The 18600-nt window shown below is 36.7% G+C and overlaps 4 protein-coding genes across 4 annotated transcripts; 3 read left to right on the top strand and 1 right to left on the bottom strand.

The window, feature by feature from the left end:
• The first annotated feature begins 1219 nt into the window (after positions 1–1219).
• On the top strand, positions 1220–6056 carry LOC106157685 (dimethylaniline monooxygenase [N-oxide-forming] 2). The gene is made up of 10 exons (XM_013533404.3): positions 1220–1515; positions 2123–2250; positions 2485–2656; positions 2911–3084; positions 3392–3447; positions 3748–3860; positions 4073–4217; positions 4372–4513; positions 4679–4926; positions 5172–6056. The coding sequence occupies exons 1-10, from the start codon at positions 1386–1388 to the stop codon at positions 5361–5363; spliced, it is 1500 nt and encodes a 499-aa protein (XP_013388858.2). The 5' UTR covers positions 1220–1385; the 3' UTR covers positions 5364–6056.
• Positions 6057–9238: 3182 nt separating this feature from the next.
• Positions 9239–10941, bottom strand: LOC106157670 (uncharacterized). Its single transcript, XM_013533383.2, has 2 exons — positions 10243–10941; positions 9239–9751 (listed from the first exon to the last, which is right to left on the bottom strand). The coding sequence occupies exon 1, from the start codon at positions 10902–10904 to the stop codon at positions 10245–10247; it is 660 nt and encodes a 219-aa protein (XP_013388837.2). The 5' UTR covers positions 10905–10941; the 3' UTR covers positions 9239–9751; positions 10243–10244.
• A 3031-nt stretch (positions 10942–13972) lies between these two features.
• On the top strand, positions 13973–15808 carry LOC106157668 (uncharacterized). The gene is made up of 2 exons (XM_013533382.2): positions 13973–14727; positions 15113–15808. The coding sequence occupies exon 1, from the start codon at positions 14076–14078 to the stop codon at positions 14715–14717; it is 642 nt and encodes a 213-aa protein (XP_013388836.2). The 5' UTR covers positions 13973–14075; the 3' UTR covers positions 14718–14727; positions 15113–15808.
• Positions 15809–16136: 328 nt separating this feature from the next.
• Positions 16137–18377, top strand: LOC106157644 (uncharacterized). The gene is made up of 2 exons (XM_013533360.2): positions 16137–17147; positions 18108–18377. Exon 1 carries the CDS (start codon positions 16428–16430, stop codon positions 17145–17147), a length of 720 nt encoding a protein of 239 aa, XP_013388814.2. The 5' UTR covers positions 16137–16427; the 3' UTR covers positions 18108–18377.
• Positions 18378–18600: the final 223 nt, after the last annotated feature.

The following is an 18600-nucleotide window of genomic DNA, read 5'->3' as shown; positions in this document are numbered from 1 at the left end:
TTTCAGCACTTAAAACTGTCTAATAAAAACGGTTGTTTGGAGATGGGTAATTAATGTTGGATTGTTGTATCTATTTATTTTATACATCTATCCAGTTATTCATCGCACTTTTACTGATTGATTTTTAGCACTTTATTTATTGATCCATTTTTGAGTTTATTTGTAAGAATCATCAGTTTTTAGAACTTTGTGGTTGATGGACAGTGTAATGGATTTTTCAGGTAGTTTATGTGTCTACTACATGCCTACCTGTCACCAAAAACTAGATCAGCAAATACATTTGTTTTCGTCAGTGCAAATTAGATTGTGAAAAAGAAAACGACTGAGTCATGTTGTTGACGTTCTCAAGAACTGCTTATTACGGCACACCCATTTAAAATTATCAACTGGACTTTTTTAGGGATAATATAGTCAGGCCACTGTTTCCGGGTATACGAGGTTTTAGTATATTCTAAAACCAATTTCTTTTTTCCATACTCACATGCTGTATATCAAAGGCTCACAGACATATTTTGTATTGTACTGTAAAACATCGATTTTGGCGACTGATTAAAACGTTTAAACGCTTTTAAATGGCGCTTAAATTACGTTGCAAAAAGCGAACTCGGATGTTATAGTTTTCAAGTCACAACGACTTTGGGTTATTTGTGCCCCCACCCCGAACATAAGCCCTGTCTTATTAATTTTATTATTTAGTTTTATATATATATATTATTGTTTTGCAAAGGCGTCTGTATATTATGTGTTTGATTTACGTATTTCATTACATTCTTAATTTATTCATGATATGCTGTTCATTGCTTAAAAGTGCCTCGGTTCGCTTTAACGCGTTCAAATCGAAAGATATTTAAAAACTGTTTTTTTTTTTTACCTCTATCAACCTTAAAACTGCCCATCCTTTTAATGTTCCACAAATAAAAGTGTTTGTGGCTTACATTTGAATAACAATCTCGAAACGGTTTTTGACAGCTGGCGGAACTACACAGAAAGATAAATTAATGTATTAGTGAATAATCCTCCCGGAAGAAGAGCGAAATATTACGGTGTTTTGAAAATATTTAAACAAAGATTAGATCTTTAGATGTATACTGTCGGCTTAGATTAACATATCCCGTGAATTGCATTTTTTTAAAATCATGTCAAACCACCTATTAGTTTTGTCACTGGGCTATAAATAGATCATACAGACTTAATTAAATTCCTGAAGTACTGATGACTCGACACATTTGTACTTGCAAAACGTAGCCTTATGCAACTTTAAAGAAACTTTTCGTTCCGCCTTCATTTGCAAAAGGGAACTTCAGTCGTTCAGACTGAAATATTGCAACGACACTTTTTATGATAAAACTCGAGGACCGCTTCATCTTCAGTAGAAAATTGACAGTATGTCCTCGCCCACAGGTCAACATAAACGCGTGTGTATTATTGGCGGAGGTGTCTCCGGGCTGACTTCCATCAAGTCTTGCCTGGAAGAAGGTTTACGCCCTGTTTGCTTCGAGCAACATGACCATGTAGGTAAGTCAAGAAGAAACTTTTTAAACTCTTTAAATTTCCGAGCATTTCTTATTCTGACAAAAACATTAAGGAAATGGAAATAAAGAATAAAGTAAGTAAAGTAGCGAACAAAAGTTTTAGGCCCTACATCCTAATTAATTTCAAAATAGATTGTTTTCGGTTGTATTTTAAATAGATAAAGAGATACTTTAACTGCCATAGACATTTCATCAAAAATCAAAATACTTATGTTTGCGCGCTTTCATTCTCCTCGTCATTTTCAAAGCAAGTTGCTTGTATCGACGTAAATTCTACTGTATATTCATTTGACAACGTTGTGGAAGATGGTTGTGAAATTGATCGTAACGATCAGAACATAATGTTATTGCAAGATGATACTATGGAAAAGCAAATGTTTTTTTAAAATCACTACTGTAATATAGCAATTTTAACACAATTTATAGAGTTCCAAAATAAGTGGATATATTTTTATTACCTTTAATTTAATTTTAAAAAACAACAAAATGGCACAAATAAAAGGGAAAAGATGATAGTGAAATGTGGATCCATAACTGATCTTAATATACAGGGCGCCATCTTACATTTAATTATTGTCGTATATTTCTAGGCGGACAGTGGCATTTTTCAGAAAATATGGAAACTGGCAGAAATGATTCTCTTTGCAGAATGTTCTCTGCAGTCGTTACAAACACGAGTAAAAAGATGACTGAATTCAGTGACTTTCCAATGCCAAAGGTTGTTTTTCTTTCTTTATCAACTCTCCCTTTCTATGATTCTGTTATTTATAGGGAAATATGTAACAAAGATTTCCCTGGTTTCACATTTGAAATGAATATAATGTAAATCGTTCACATAAAACGACATACTGTATAACATCCATTTTTGGTCATCAGAATTTCAAAGAATAACAAGTAATATTACACTAATGCATATTAATGAGAACTCCCAATTTCGGTACTTTTTTTTCAGGATTTCCCCACATTCATTCCTGCCCGCAAAATTACCAGCTATATTCAAGACTATGCGGAACATTTTGATTTGAAGAAATATGTCCAATACGGGATGAGGGTAGATGACGTCAGCAAAGCAGACGATTTTTCTCAAAGCGGACAGTGGAAGGTTACATATACACATGTAAAAGGTGAACAAGACAATGTTGTCGTGAATTTATATTGATGATTCAGTTGGTTTGAAAATAATGTATAGACCCAGATTTAATCTTTATGTACTTGTATCCTCGCGACTTAGTGTAATTGAAAATTAAAATAGATATGGACCAGTTAAAACAATTCCCTGCATCGTCAAAAATATTTTAAAATTATGTAAAAGTCGCCGGCAATAGTCTAACATCTATGCTGCGTATTTTGAGATAGATACCCATTATTTTTTTTTCAGAAATAAGCCACCAAAAGACTGAGATATTTGATTGTGTTATGGTGTGCAATGGCATCTTTAATGAGCAGAATCGGCCCCATTATCCTGGATTAGAGATGTTCCAAGGGGAAGTTACACACGGGGGAAACTACTTCCACTGCGACCCATACAAAGATAAGAATGTTTTAGTAGTCGGTAAGCAATCTTTTTTTCTCTGCTCCGCAAAATACATCCTTTTTCTGTCAAGTTCAGGGAATATTTGTTAGTGATTTTCAAACAATTTCTGGTTTTTTACTACTTTGACCATGGGCGGTGTTAACAGTTTGTTTTCTTTTTTCCTTTTTCTTTCTTTCTTTCTTTCTTTCTTTCTTTTCTTTTCTTTCTTTCTTTTTTTTTTTTTTTTTTTTTTTTTTTTTTTGTTACGTTCTCAATCGTTTTTTTGTATGATTTTGTTCAGGCAATTGTATCAATGCAGTCATGTCCCATTGGTTTCATATTGCAGGCTCTTCTTTCTCTGCAGCAGACATTGCCGTCGACCTAAGTCGCATGGCTAAGAATGTGCGTATTTACTTAATAAAAAAAAATAAAGTTATAAGTGAAGTTCAGCGGTTTGAGGTAATGAAGTTCAAAACACATAAACATTTATTAACGTCGACAGTCTCCGCCTACAATTGCGCTGTTGAGTTTCAATGTCTAATTTCTACTATCCATGCGTTTTCTGATGTCGTAAATAATGAATTCGACAAAGAATAACTCAAAGATAATTAATTAGTTAATTATCCATCAAATTATTAGTTCTTATTCATTAGACTCCACAGTCAGTAATGGTAGATCACACATTACATTTAATATTTTCAGACATATATAAGCACCAGACGTGGATTTTGGATAATGCCACGACTTCCAGACGGACAAGACCCATGGGACATGACGCTTTTCTCTAGACCACTCATTAACTGGCTTCCGTGGGCGTAAGATATCTTTGTTTTATATCTTATATGGAAATAGGCATATTTACATGTATACTACCACCTACTCTTATAGGTTGCAGATTTTGTGAATAAAACACTGACAGACCTATTTGTCTTTTTCATAATAATAATAATAATAATAATTATTATTATTATTATAATATTGGTTGATCTTTGTTGAATCTGGCGATTCCATTTCATCTTTTTATCAGATTGAGGACTCGTGCGTGGGGAAATGTCCTGAAAGAACGGTTCAACTATCAGAAATTTGACATCAACCCTCACAAAAGGTTTCTCAGTCAATCGCTGTGCATAACAGATGAGCTTCAAAACAAGCTGCTATATGGGCAGGTCAAAGTAAGTAACACAAGAAAAATTATATAAAGAGGCTGAGAAGCATTTTCATGTACTTCTATCCGTAAGAAGTGAGATTCCCCAATTCCCTTTAAAGTTTTCTTCTAAAAATCTGCAACGTTTTTTTACGTTCAACGTTTTATTTGTCCAATTTAAGGCAAAGCCCTCCATTTCAAAGTTCACTTCAAGTGGTGTGACATTCACGGACGGAACCAGCATAGAAGACTTAGACGCTGTTATATTTGCTACTGGATACAGACTAAAGTGTGCCTTCATTAAAGACACTCAAGTGCTTCCAGGTAAATCTGGTCGAGATATGTAACTTGCATAAAATCATTCTGAAAGTTGCTAATTCAGAATGTTTGCTTGAATCCAATTATCATTTTAGACAGATAGACAGAAAGATTCATTCTTACACAGATACTCTTTACCTGTCATAACATTCATGTCTTTCTTTTTTTCAGAAAACTCAGCAGAAATGGAGATGTACAAACATATTTTCCCCGTAAACATCAAACATCAAACCCTTGTGTGCATCAACTACCTACGGGTGTTAGGCTCCGTTCTTCCCACGTCCGAACTTCAAGCACGTGTCGCCGCTCGCGTGTTTTCTGGAAACTTAAAGCTCCCAAGCGCATCCCACATGAAACGAGACGTAGCAGAGAAAAAATCTGAGATAATAAACCAGTGGGGGAATTGCACCGTACCAAAGGTAACCCAGCCATTAGTCTTTTTTCATCTTTAAAACAAACAATAAAAGACAACTTACCGATTAATTGGGTCAAAATCTTTATTCATTAAAATGATGCATGGTACAGTAAAAGATCTTACAGATTTTTCAGAATTATTTAATATAAAATCCGATATTTAGACACAAATTTCTGCCTCAGTCAAAAATAACGCTATAATAAATTCAAAGATAAAACTATGCTAAAAAGTGTGTCCCGTTTTTTCTAGGAATTTGTGTATTTCTACTATGAGGAATTGGCGCAGTTATTAGGAGTCAAGCCCCAAACGTGGAAGCTTCTTGTCACAAATCCAAGTTTGGTAAAAAAACTCATGTTTGGTCCAGTGACGCCTGCGCAATACCGCCTCCATGGACCCCACGCCAATTTCGACGTCGCGGCACAATCTATTTTAGACATATAAATTATAATGTTGGTGTTGTCTTTGAAAATTGGACTTACATCAGATGAATGTATTTCATGTGTCATTCCTAAACCTATAAACAAGCATGTATGTAGTTCGTGTTTGTGATTGTTACTTGAATATACAGGAATGCTACAGTTGAGTTTGGCGTTTGCATCGTGCCGATTGTGGTGACTGTATATGTGATTCCAATCATCTACACTATAGGAATCAAGAGATTCAGACTAACCGCTAGACGAATGACAAGGACGTTAAAATCGAGCATATAGGGCCTTTAAATGTGGATGTCTACCTCATAGAAGAGGTGCATCAATTACTTTTGATTTTATCAATTTTTTTTTTTTATACCGCAATTATTTGCTCACTACTTTTAAAAGGAAACATACTTTCAAGACTGCTAAATCGAAACCAGTCTCAAAAATATGAGTCAGTGACAATACATATGTACAAGATCGACGTTTTAGACCAAGTTTTATCTGAAGTCGGATCAATTGCGCATCACGATGAAAAGGACGCAATACGTAAGAAGAGTCACAATTTTCATTTTTAAAATTTTGTTTAAACTACATGTACAACAATAATATTTTTACACGAAGATTGATATTCAGACATTATTATAATCAAAATATATAATCAGTTACTTGACACTTATATCACGTTAGAATGATGAGTGATCTGGACTGGATTCCTAGATTTTTTTCGTCAATTTTCTATTTTTCATGATGTGCAGACTAAGAGGTCAGTCGGCATAATCTGTGGTTACATGTATATACTCACTGAACCACTCACTCGCATACTGCTGGATAGGGAGACAGGGCCTCTTCAATGGAAGGTACAGATTTATACATATAAATACCAAAATGTGACAGTTAAGTAGGTTGATTATGTTTTTTATACAGATTTATACCTAAAGATGATATTATAAAATGGTTGGGACAATTTGTATTTTAAATATTAATTTGTATCTCAATTTACGTACATAGTGTGTTACTTAAATTAAACGGATGTTGTAATATTATAAAAAGCAAAATGTGTATCGTCTTCAATTCCGCTAAAACTAGTACAAAAAGTAAGAACCCTGGAATTCTTATGTGCACTGCAATTCTGAATTTTTTTATTCAGACCGACACTAGGGCTAGCTTAATCCAAGTCTACATCCTTACACCTGTTCTGTTAAACTGTCCTCTCTCCACTCTTGAGCTAATGTGAAATAGGCTCCCTATATGCATGTGGTGTTAAATAACCCTCTACCACGACCAGAGATTGATTTTTTACTAAATATTCACAGATATGTCTCTCGCTAATTCTTTAGATTTTCTCTGCTGTCCAGCGAAAATGTTTTACACATGAAATAAATGTCACCACTCATCTGGCATTACTAAGCTGTCATCATTTAGCTAAGGGAGGAAGTACACAGTGTTCAGGTGAACCGAACCGACTGAGTCTTGAGATACGAAATAGACCTTTTTATTGCGAAAACATCTCTCAACTGTTACCCTGATGAAACTATATGATTGCACGGAATAATTCATAATGCACATTTTTAAATTTATTTATTTATTTATTTATTTATTTTTGCGGCGATGACAATCAATATCGAACACCTTTCTGCCGTGCCCTGGACCCTTCTCCCTGCAAGATCCAAGCGAAGTATCATTTTTTAAAATTTGGTTCTCTAGTTGAAATTCAAGAATAATCTCAAGAGACAGTTTATAAATTACGGTAGACAGTTCCCTATCTTAGCGTTTTGGGAGTGATAGTACGCAACAGTTATGATTTTGTGTCTTTAAAGTGTATAATTAAGAAGTGAACATTAGTAACGCCTTCCTGATTTGCAACGAGAGTGAACAATGAGTAGTGTGTTTTTGATATCTTTCACATCAAATTAAAAAATGAAAACGTGACAAAATGAACGCACAAGTGTGCTTCTGGTTGAGCATGCTGTAAAATTAATACAACCCCGTAACCGAGAATCAGAAAACTTCATATAGGGAAAAAGAGTGGGAGGGATGACTGCCGTCCTAAAGCTTTGCGTCTCGTTCCCAAATTTTCACCCCGGACCTGAAGGCTTTGGATCCCACGGAAATTATCTGTTCCACAAATGTGATTATATTTATGTAACATGGTATTTCAGTACGGATAAATGGGATTTTGTCACGAAACAAGATCCCCAAATATGTATAAAAACGTCACATTCTTATTTTATTTCCCACTGTCTGTCTTAACATACTATTGTTATTTATTGAGTGGATCTGCGAAAAAAGAGAATGAAGAAGACTGTCAATGCCGCATTCGTATGTCTTGTTGTTTTGTTTCTTGTGGCAAACATGAAGCAGACAGAGGGTGCTATAGGGCAAGGCAACTACCCTTTCCCCGGCGGTGTTCGGATTACGAACCCTAGTTATCAACAAATATTCCGTCGACCGAGCTACGGGTATCAACAATTATTCCGTCAGCCGAGCTACAGTTTCGGGCAGACTTTTAACCCTTACTACAGAAATACGGGCTTTCAGATACCTTTCTCTGGAAGTGCTGGTGGTGTGGTATTCTGGTAACACATTTTTCAAGGTGAGCAGATGTTTGCAAGGTGCCCTCTTAAACCCGATAGCTTATCGTTGACCATAATCTAGATAGTCATGTGGCTATGTAAGTGCAGATTCTAGAATAAGGCTTACATAATGCCGCCGAAGATCAAAAGTTTTTTTTCACTAAAGAAAGTTTAAGAAAAGATTATCTGGAAAATCAGAATTTTGGAAGTCTCTAGAAGTTAGCTATATGAGCGGATACCTCAGGCCATCATATGATTTTACATTTCAGCTTCTCTAGATGCAATAATAAATCTGTTTTAACAACTTTCGAAACTCGATAAACATATATTGAAACCATGAAATATTGATTCAGTTCCAGGTTTTATTTATCATGCTCAACTGTACACGCTTTTCTTTTCAGGAGTGAAAATTGTATGCCTGTCTTAGAAAGTTCGATTAACGCCACAACTGAAGTTCGCTGATCAAAGAGTGCGCATCGACCATTTGCCATGCTGAACACGAAAGCCTTTCTGCTTACGAGCCTCTCCACGTCCTCCCAGCACAGTGATTTCTGTATTCCAAAGATTGCATGAATGGACAACTTTTTCTACAGCCATTAACACATGACTTAATATTACGAAATGCGATATTAGACACATAAACTGCAACTGTGTGGCGTAAACTGTAGAATACAAATAATAAATCGGTTAACTTAACCACTTATATATATATATATATACTATTCAGTGTTCACGTATGCAATTTTAATTACCTTGCTGAAGTGTGAAAAACCCTAAATTTAAAAAAAAATCATTTTCTTTTGACGCACCAGCTTTTTAAATACACATCGGTATGATTGTCTTGATGTTTTTGACCGCTTTGAACACGTTTTATATCCTTTTAAATGAGAAAAGTCATTCACAATATCAAACCTGTGCAAGATAAAAGAATATATAAAAAAACGGTACTTGTGGAAGTTTTTCTCCAACTGCTCAGTTCAGAACAATTTCGTATTCATTACAATATTTGATATGCGTATTAAATTGATAACCGAAACATTCAGAAAGTGGATCTACCATACATTTTTTTCTTATACAATGTTATCTTTTTGTGGAGATATTCACATTTGAACAGTGCCAATTCTGAAGATTAAAAAAATTTTAATTTCTTTAAAAAAGAGCGCAGCTAACATTGCGTTAGGCGTGTCTCTATGATGGCCATCACAATGAACAAGGCTGCTGATTTGCACTAGTTGCGGTAGTTGTGTCGCAACTGTAGCATGCCATCCTGTCATTTTATGATAATTAGGATAATTTGATGGCATTCAATTAGAATATTAAAGAATAAGCTTACTTGGAACAACCAAACTCGACTCTCCGTTAACACTGTTAATAATATACAGCCCAATAAGGCAGGGGCAAGGATCTCTAAATCAGAAAAGACAACAGGAGAACGAAATTTAAATCGAAGAGACATGAAACCATTCTCAAGATAAAAAGGCAACATTTTCTATATCCATTCGGCCACAGGGGATAATTTTGGTTCATATATACATATGTCAACTATAGTTCTTTTTATGTCGCGTCATTTACCCATTTTAAAATTAAACAGACAGAGGAATGTTGAAAATATTTTGAGGATATTCTTTTATTTGAAATAGGAATACAATATTCAGGATACGGCAGTCTATACATTCAAAGCGTTTATAAACATGTATTATGTCTTGAGGTATTATAAGGGTTAGGTGCCTCCATCCGGCAGCCACATTCGAAGTCGAGATTGTCACGCGGGAGTCGATGCACAGTTGGACTTCTAGTAATGGCCTCCTGGAGAGTGCTTCGTCTTCTATATACCATCACTCTGAAAGAGACGAATGCATGCTACAATACTAAATGAGTAATACGTATGCAAGTTTAATATCCAATATTTTCATAAGATTATATAATAAAACAGTGTTCTCCACTTTACTTTGGTGCATGCTCACAGTGTCACAGGGGACGGGGGTGCTGAAGGTCCAATCGCAGGTGCATATAAGAGAAACATTCAGTTAGCAAAAAAAATAAATAAAAAAATAAAATAAATAAATAAATAAATAAATAAATAAATAAATAAATAGATAGATATCTGGCAGCCTGATGTTGTCCAAATGTACTCTCAGCGTTTTGTCTCATAAAACTTTTAAGCTGTGAAAATTTCTTTTTTTCACACATAAGATACCCTATACGACGCACCGAATAAAAAGTTTACAAGGGCAAAATATCAAATAAACAGATTAATTGTTGAACTGACGACGAACATTTTAAATTTCGAACACTTTCAAAACCTGTTAACATATTAATAATTATACTTACCACTACCCGACAAAGCCCTGAGCGGCTCCGCCGTTAAATCCAACTCCTCTCTGCAGCGCAGCGTTGTTACCAAGCCCTGCAGCTTGTCCAGCACTGGTCTGAAAGCCAGTGTTTTGTCCACCTCCGGCCACCCGCCTAACTTGCCCGCCAGCTTGACCAGCCGAACCTCCACCAAACTGATTATACAAGCCATTTCCTCTCCGTGTGCCGAACCCGGCGTTATTGTACAGACCGGATTTAATACCAATGCCCGCGTCGCTGGATACCCCTCCGTTAGCACTCACTGAGTTAAAAGTCTTGCTGACTGCGTTGAAGTTCTGGTATCCGTTGTTGCTTTGTTGTCCGAATCCTCCTGCGTTCCGGCCAAAACCCCCAAAACCCGAGGATGCAGCATTTGCGTAATTTCCAAGACCCCCAAAACCCTGGAATCTTTGGTTGTTGGCAAAACCCTGCTGCCCGCTTAGAAGACCCTGTCCAGAACCGAACGCGCCCTGGGCTCCGAACCCCTGGTTCTGTCGGTTAGAGTTCACATAACCCAGCAGAATCACCTGACCACTAGGACTTCGGACGAAAATGGGAATTGGACCCCCTATTCCAAATTGCGCAGAGGAAACTCCCACTAGCGCAACGACCACAGCAGCAAGAAAGCACCGAGCAGCCATGGGGTAGTTGTGGCTTGACTACGCCTCAACTTGTTACGCAAACTTCTCGTTTTGTGGCGGAATAAGAAATTCCGCGGTTTTTATACTGTGACTTCTTTCAGATCAAATTAATATGTATGGAGTTAACTGTTAGTTGTGGTGATATTATGTGACATGATAACATCCAACCACAATGTTTTACAAGTTAAATTCCTTCCTGATATGCCCTAGTGTATAATCATTTATGACCTACTCCGCTTAAAGCAAATTTAAAAAAATCAATGCACTCATTAAGACTTTCGTTTGGATAAAAATGGTAGGATATTTCACGATCAAGAGAAATATATTCCCAGAAGTATTTTAAAAGCAAGAGTAACATCTTCCGACAAAAATTTCAAAAGAAAAGACAACAAACGGAGCGCAACTAAATTATTTGACAATGGACCTTGCAATACCCTCATCTGCTTTTACTCTCGCTGTCGCATATGGTAAACGCTTTCTAACTTTTAGGTACTTACTTAAGTCGGCAACTGCTAGCCACCGGTGATTGATTTAGCTTTAGAAAACGCTTAAGATTAACAGACGTTGAACACTACCCGATTTTTAAAAAAATATTACATGCAATCCATAACGGTCTCCACTCTCCTATAACCAAATCTTTATGAATTGATTTAAGGTGTTTACAAGGTAACGGACAAACGTCGTTTCCCCAGTAGTTTTTATAGGGGCTGTGAATGTTGTATTTGAGTTTCACTTTATGTTCTGTTGTTGTGTAGCAATAATACGGGTGGTCGATATTTGTATTTCCATCAGGCTTTGGTTTAGCTTTGGTTTAACTGTAAATGATATACAATTATAACTATAACTTTGCTGGATATAACATATGTAACTGTTCATTTGTAGACCCTCTGTCTTGTTGGGCGTGGTCATCTGTACATTGAAGATCTCTATAATTAATTATTACATTATTAATTACTGACCAAGTATATTTAAAACCTTGTCTTCACTATAACGTTAAGGGGGATGACGCACCAGATTTTTGTTATAAATTTGTGCAGAAATTCAAACCTATATGCGATTTTAAAAAATTTTGAGAAAAAATTGATTTGACGGAAATTTTAACAAGGCTGCTTTGTCTCATGCCTTAAAAATGATAGCCGTTTAAATTCTACATAGATATAAGGAATAAAACAACGGAGAAGACTAATATGGAAGGAAATGTTGTTAGTTGTTGAGACGTCTGGTACGGAATTAAAAATGTATCCTGGCAACTGTTTAATTGAGAATCGACTAAATATTTTTAATTCAAAATTTTGAGGAAACTTACCCGGAAATATTTTTTCGTATCACAGATCACGAGGCAACAATTATTTGAGCAAGTCACGACCAACGCAAGGAGCTGTTGGTTCAAACGTTATCAAAAGGAACCAATAAGAACGCCGTTTTACGAACCTGCCACTTGGCTCTATAATTTGCCTGTAATTTGTCTGCCCGATAAAAATTACTATATTATATCTTAGCAGTAAATTATCAGATTTAACGATGCGGCACACTGTAGATAGCTACCTGTTCTTTTTATCACGCGTTTCCTAAATATAGTGTAATCTAAATTGACGTGTGCGACCACGGATCGGAGGCCTATGCTCTATTTTACCGGCTGCCTTCCTAGTTGACATGTCTTGTGAAGTTCTAAATAATATTATACAAACAACTTTGTAAAATTAATCTTTTCTTTTTTCTTGGACGACCGGCATTATTGTTCCCTGGGTGAAATATTATAAACATTTAATCGGTTTTACCTCAACCAATGCAAAATTGTGTGATTCTACAGTCTTAATGAAATAGAACGTTTGTAATCTGGACTTGATTGAGAGATAATACCACTAAGGGTATATATATATATATATATATATATATATATATATATATATATATATATATATATATATATATATATATATTCTCAACTTTTTCAGCTTAACTTGACCTCAGCTTCACCTCCAACGAACCACACATTCAGTGATTGTAACAGTCAGCCAACTCGCGCGCACTCTTGATTCGTATCTTTGTTGCCCGAAAAAATCTCTGTCATCTGTTTATTTATATTACTGCAAATCTACATGGTCTCTCTTTCTCATTGTAAACATTACTGAAATCAAATTCGTTTAGTACTTATCCCTGCATGTAGTGTTGGCAAGTATTCTGTATCAAAAGTAAGTTTGAATTTGCACTTCAAAGATACGTAGAACAAATCTTACTATGGTGAATTAAGAAAATGCCATACTGATCTATAAAAAAACTTTATATTTCCGTCCTTTATCTCAACCAAACTGAAAATAACCACGATATTCAAACAAGGATGAAAATGCTCCTGCCTAAATGGGTACTTCAAAATGACGAATTTACCCGACCTTTACCAGTAGATATGAAAAGACTAATCAAAGTCAAATAAAAATGGGGAAATATAAAACAGTAGCCATCGAAAATTCCAGTAGGATATGTTGATCAAGAAAAAAATGCTTGATTTTTTTCTCGTTTTTCAAATTACCAGATATTTTTTCTTGGGGGAGGGGGTTAAATCCCTCCGTGATTCTCTGGCATTATTTGATAATAAACTGTATGAATAACAACAACAAGATGAGAAAAAACCCTAATTCCTTTAAAATATATTTTATTTAATTTACAGAACCCATGATAACAGCAAGCAATACAATAGGACATAGATCCTGGGATTTTGGTCTACGACCACCTACCAAAGGACATAGTTAACTAAAACCCTAGTGATTTAATTTGGTCGTGTGTCCATGTTATTGAGACCTAAACCGGTTCGGGTTCGTGTCCAAGACAAAAGTGACAGTTTTAATGTAGTGCAACAAAAGGCTGTAAATCCGTTTGAATTAAAGTGAATATTGTAAAGAAATTGTCGAACAAAAGCAGTTTTCTGTTTCCTTAAACAAATTTACATTCATGACCCCCTAAAAAGGGCAAAGCTGTAGTGCAAGACGGCAAGCTAAGCAGGTTTCGCTGAGATCAGAAGATAGGCTGTCATATCGGGGGAAGAATCAGTGCGAATCATGCAACGGCACGTAACATTTCCACCTATAAATTAGCTCTCCAAATTTGTGCTCATTCATTGAAAGATCGGATCCATATCTGGTAACTTAGAAGCAGGGTTCCAACTCACCAAACACGATGTTCAATGACTGGAGACTAGCCTGTTCAGTGGTGTTAGTTGGAGCTCTGGTCGCTGTATCAGACTGCCAGGTATTATTTAGAGCTCAGCCGTCGTTTCAATCATCGGCTTTACAGAGACTTGCCGCTCTTCTGGGACAAAGGTTTCAGGGCGGACAGGCGGCGCGGCAACAGGGGCGGGGTTTCGTGAACAACAACTTCGGTTTCAACAACAACAATGGGTTCAGAGGTTTCGGCACTCTGGGCACATTTGGAAGAGGTTTCAACGGCGGTTTTGCTAGGCTTAACGGTGGTTTTGGTGGGGCGGCTAGGCAGAACGCTAACGGATACAGAAACTTCAAAGCGGTCAGTTCCACTTATAACTCTGTGAAAAGTGACGCTGGGTTCGGAAACAGTTCCAAAAATCAACAATATGGCCAGGTTGGTCACCGTGGCGGATTTGGAAACCAAGGCGGAAATGGAGTCTTTGCCAATGCCGGCAACCAACAATTTGGGCGGCAGCTCTCCAGAGCTGCCAACGTAGCTAACCAAGCGGCAGCCGGTGGACAGACAGGACAGTTTGGTAGTCAGGGTGTAGGAAGCGGCACCAGTCTCAACAGCCAAAACATTGGCTTCCGAGGTGGTCAAGCTGCGATCGGTTAACAGGACAGAGGTAAGTTAACACATACAACGTGATGGTAAAGAATTGGTAGATTGCCATCAAGTTCGGTTGTAGCTCACAGCCTATATTTGAGAATACGACCCCTTCACAATATGGGACATTTATCGGCTATTTCAGAGAAATATGATTTGATAAATTGCAGAATACAAGACTTTGAAATTATGTGATCCATATGTTAGACTAAATGGACAAAGGTGTTCGGTGTACAGTGAACTTAAAGGCTTACAAAATTCTGAATGTCGATGTGGCCAATCTTACATAACAACAACAACAACAACTGTATCATAACTTTGTGGGGATGGATTGCTACGTTAATGTATTTAAAAACGACAACAGAAAAACATGTTCCATATTTGTAACTTCTATTGTGTTTCAGGAAAATAAACAGATTCCCTGGGGGCATTACTAGAAGATGACCGTCAACATCAAGACTCCCGCTAGACATGGATTTCTTCGAATTTGACCACCAGGTGGAGTCACCTTGGAAAGGCTTATCTTGAAGTAGTTTTGTTGTCTTTATTGGTGCTCAATCAATCTGCACAGACACGGAGCGGTTTATTTGAACCATTGATGAGAACTTTTTGATTGATTATAAACACGATACATGTTAATGTGATTCTAGAAATATTTAGAAATATTATAAAAATTACCAATTAGGATTGATTATTATGAGATTTGTATTTGTTGTTAAATTAAGCGAGGTCACCTTTAAGAATTAATTATAATAAAGGATTGGTTGTGAAAATTTATCAAATGAATAAAATACATTTGTTTTTCTGAATCTTTTTCGTCCACTGAAATATTGTTTGTTAAATTGAATAATAAGTATAGCTCTAAATTAATCAAATATACTTTTTGATTTGGAGTGGATCACAAAGATTCCATTGACGTGAACACACTGTGTCCTAGTTTTCTTAAAACGTAAGCTAGCACTGAAATTAGAAACAAATGACGAAAAATGGCCTCGAATTAACCACGTTTCTGCCTTCGTAATTTGAACGGATATGATAGATGTCCACGGCTGTCTTCAAAACCTTTTAGCACACTTAACATGTTTTTAAAAATGATAATGGTGTAAGCAAGCTGTATTAATCACCGGCGAATGGACTGAAAACAGTCGTAATTTATAAAGAGGTGTAAATACATTCTTAAAAGCTGCAAAATTGAATTTTAATTCTTTTAATAAAGAATGATATGTTATGATTTTTAATAGGTACACACGCTGTAGCAGTGTCCATTCGAAATAACAAGTGTTATATAAGCATTTTTGCTTTTATTTCTGTATGGAACACTCTCCTCCACTTTCCTTTCCTAACAATTATTAATGTCTTCTCTGATTACACTATATGGGACTTGTTACCGTTTACCTTATTTTCATAAATATAGCATCCTCCATGTTATCAGTTGGCTAATGATCTCGCCGCCACAAATCGCTCTTCCACGCAACCACAGTACGGGGAAATGACTCAGGGGGACATTGCCCAAAATATAGACTATATATTGCAGATGTTAATTAAAGGTCGATCTTCAATTCAAATAAGTTCTACTTCTTCTTTATGGGTCGATAAAAGGCTGACCAGCTCTTGATAATTCAGTTCAGTTACGACATCCACGAGGCGAGCCTGGTACAGCTACGTGTGGAACGAGACGTAGGTTTTACAAGGTCTGACAACCGTGACACAAACAGACACATGGAAATAAACACCCTTTTTACTGTCCGAGGAACAACGGCGGTGTTGTTATTGTTGTTTCTATGGGTGGACTTTGGCTATGCTCAGAATTACGGAGGTTACACCACCCCGGGCTATTATTACCCACCGCCAGCTGCGTACGGTTACCCCCCACCCCCCTACGGTGGTGCACCCTACTATGCTAATGGTCCATATGGCTACGCTCCCTACGGTGTATATGACGCCGGCTACGGTAGGGGATATCTAGGGGGTGGACGCTATACAGGGTACGGTGCTGGACAGGGTGTGTACAGAGATGTCGGCCAATATGGGACAAACCAAGGGTACGGAAACGCTGCCGGGTATGGTGGATTTGGTCAAGGCGCCAACAAAGCGTACAACGGATTTGGTCAGAACTACGGTGGCTTTGGGAATCGTGCAAGCAACGGCTATAATTCCTACTCCGCGGTGAGCAAGACGTACAATGCCGTCAAACAAGAGGGCGGTTTCAGTGACGAAGGGGCCAGCGGAAACTATGGTGCGGTTGGAAACCAAGCTGGGTACGGGAACGCCGCCAAGGAGGGTCTATACCGCCAGGGTTATAACGGTGGTTACGGCGCAGGGACAGGCGGATACGGCACAAGATACGGTGCTGCTGTAGGCCAGTATGGAGCGTTGACTCAAGGCTTGGGGTACGGCGGGGGTGCAGGGGCCTATGGGGTCGGTCCTTACTACGGATAGGTGAGATCTTATTTAAGGTATACAATGCACGTAGTATTTGTGAAAGAGAGTTTGAAAGTTGATGATAAATGAAAAAATATCTTGCCCTTGATTCCCCACACAAATTTATTTTAGATATGATCAGTCCCTTCGCAAGGCTAGCATGACCGAAGGCTTTGACAACTCGGAGAAATATTTTTACACAAATTTTATATGCTATTCCAGAGCCCTCTTTATAGTGTTTTAATTCAATGGGCCAGAACTCTTAATTTTTATTTCTCAAAATTCTTCCAGTATACTTCAGTGGAATTACATTTGGTATTGCCTTTCCTTAAGTACGTGATTATTATGACTTTACAGCTTTTTTACAGCCATTCAACAGAGAAATGCTTGTTCAATTAAACTAAACCAGCTTGGACTTACGAAGGCGTCAAGATTATGCTCTCTTTATAAACTGTTGCTACCTCTATCCAGATGATGACTTCATTTAAGAATTATGGAAAATATTCCATACTATAAATGTCACTTAAACAAGTCGTCTTGTGATCTTATAAAAAACCTTGAACAAATTTACAATACTCCGTTTGACATCAAAAACCACGACATTGGGACACATCTGACTGAGAGGCTGTATAGTGGTGGGAGTCTCGTTGAATGAAATGATCATATATTAAAAGTTTGTCAAGATGAATTGAAAGAGAAAAAAGACCTAGAGCAGTAAACAAGTGAGCAGACGAAAGCCGATTTATTGGCATTTTTAGGAGATAACAGTTAAAACTAAAAAAACTTCATTTCGACATAGCGTGTTTAGACCTCTTTGAACTGACTGTCGACTCTGATCAAAACTCTCATTTAAAATAAAAACTCAAAGCAGTTTATAGGTTATATTAAGATGGAGGAGCTGTGTAATCCTCATCCCATCAAATGATTCTACAAGTAATATCTGTCAACAATGAATGCCAATTTTCCTCATATTTTCAGACAACCCCGTATCACGAAGAGGAAACCAGATGATAGAATACAGACTTCCTCGACCCCCAAACAGCGCTCAAGGCACCGACTCCCAAGTATCTTCAAACCCGTTCGCATATCGTAAAATATATATGTCATCTTTAAATTATTTCATCATACATATGTTCATATAAGTACTTAATCTTAGTATTGTGTTACGTAGTAAAAGATTAAATAAATATATTTGATTGTATTAAAAACGACTTTGTTACGTCTATTGAAAGAGGTATTACTAGTAGTTGTTTTTATTTGAAGTGTTCATTACGACTCCTTGTTTATTAAAGTGTTTACATTTTATGAGACACTCTTTAAATATCGAGATATATATACCTTGGAAATTTGTTAAGGATACAAAAGCTTAAATTTTGAACGTTTACCTACTTATCTGAGTTTTGTAATAAAATAATCGAATGCCTAAACCGAGTCTCGGTCGACATCACTAATATGATGTTTGCAAAAAAAT

The sequence above is a fragment of the Lingula anatina genome, chromosome 3 (genome assembly GCF_051362555.1).
Source record: "Lingula anatina isolate TDL-2025a chromosome 3, LinAna3.0, whole genome shotgun sequence".
NCBI lineage: Eukaryota > Metazoa > Brachiopoda > Lingulata > Lingulida > Lingulidae > Lingula > Lingula anatina.
This window is presented reverse-complemented; position numbering and strand designations above follow the sequence as displayed.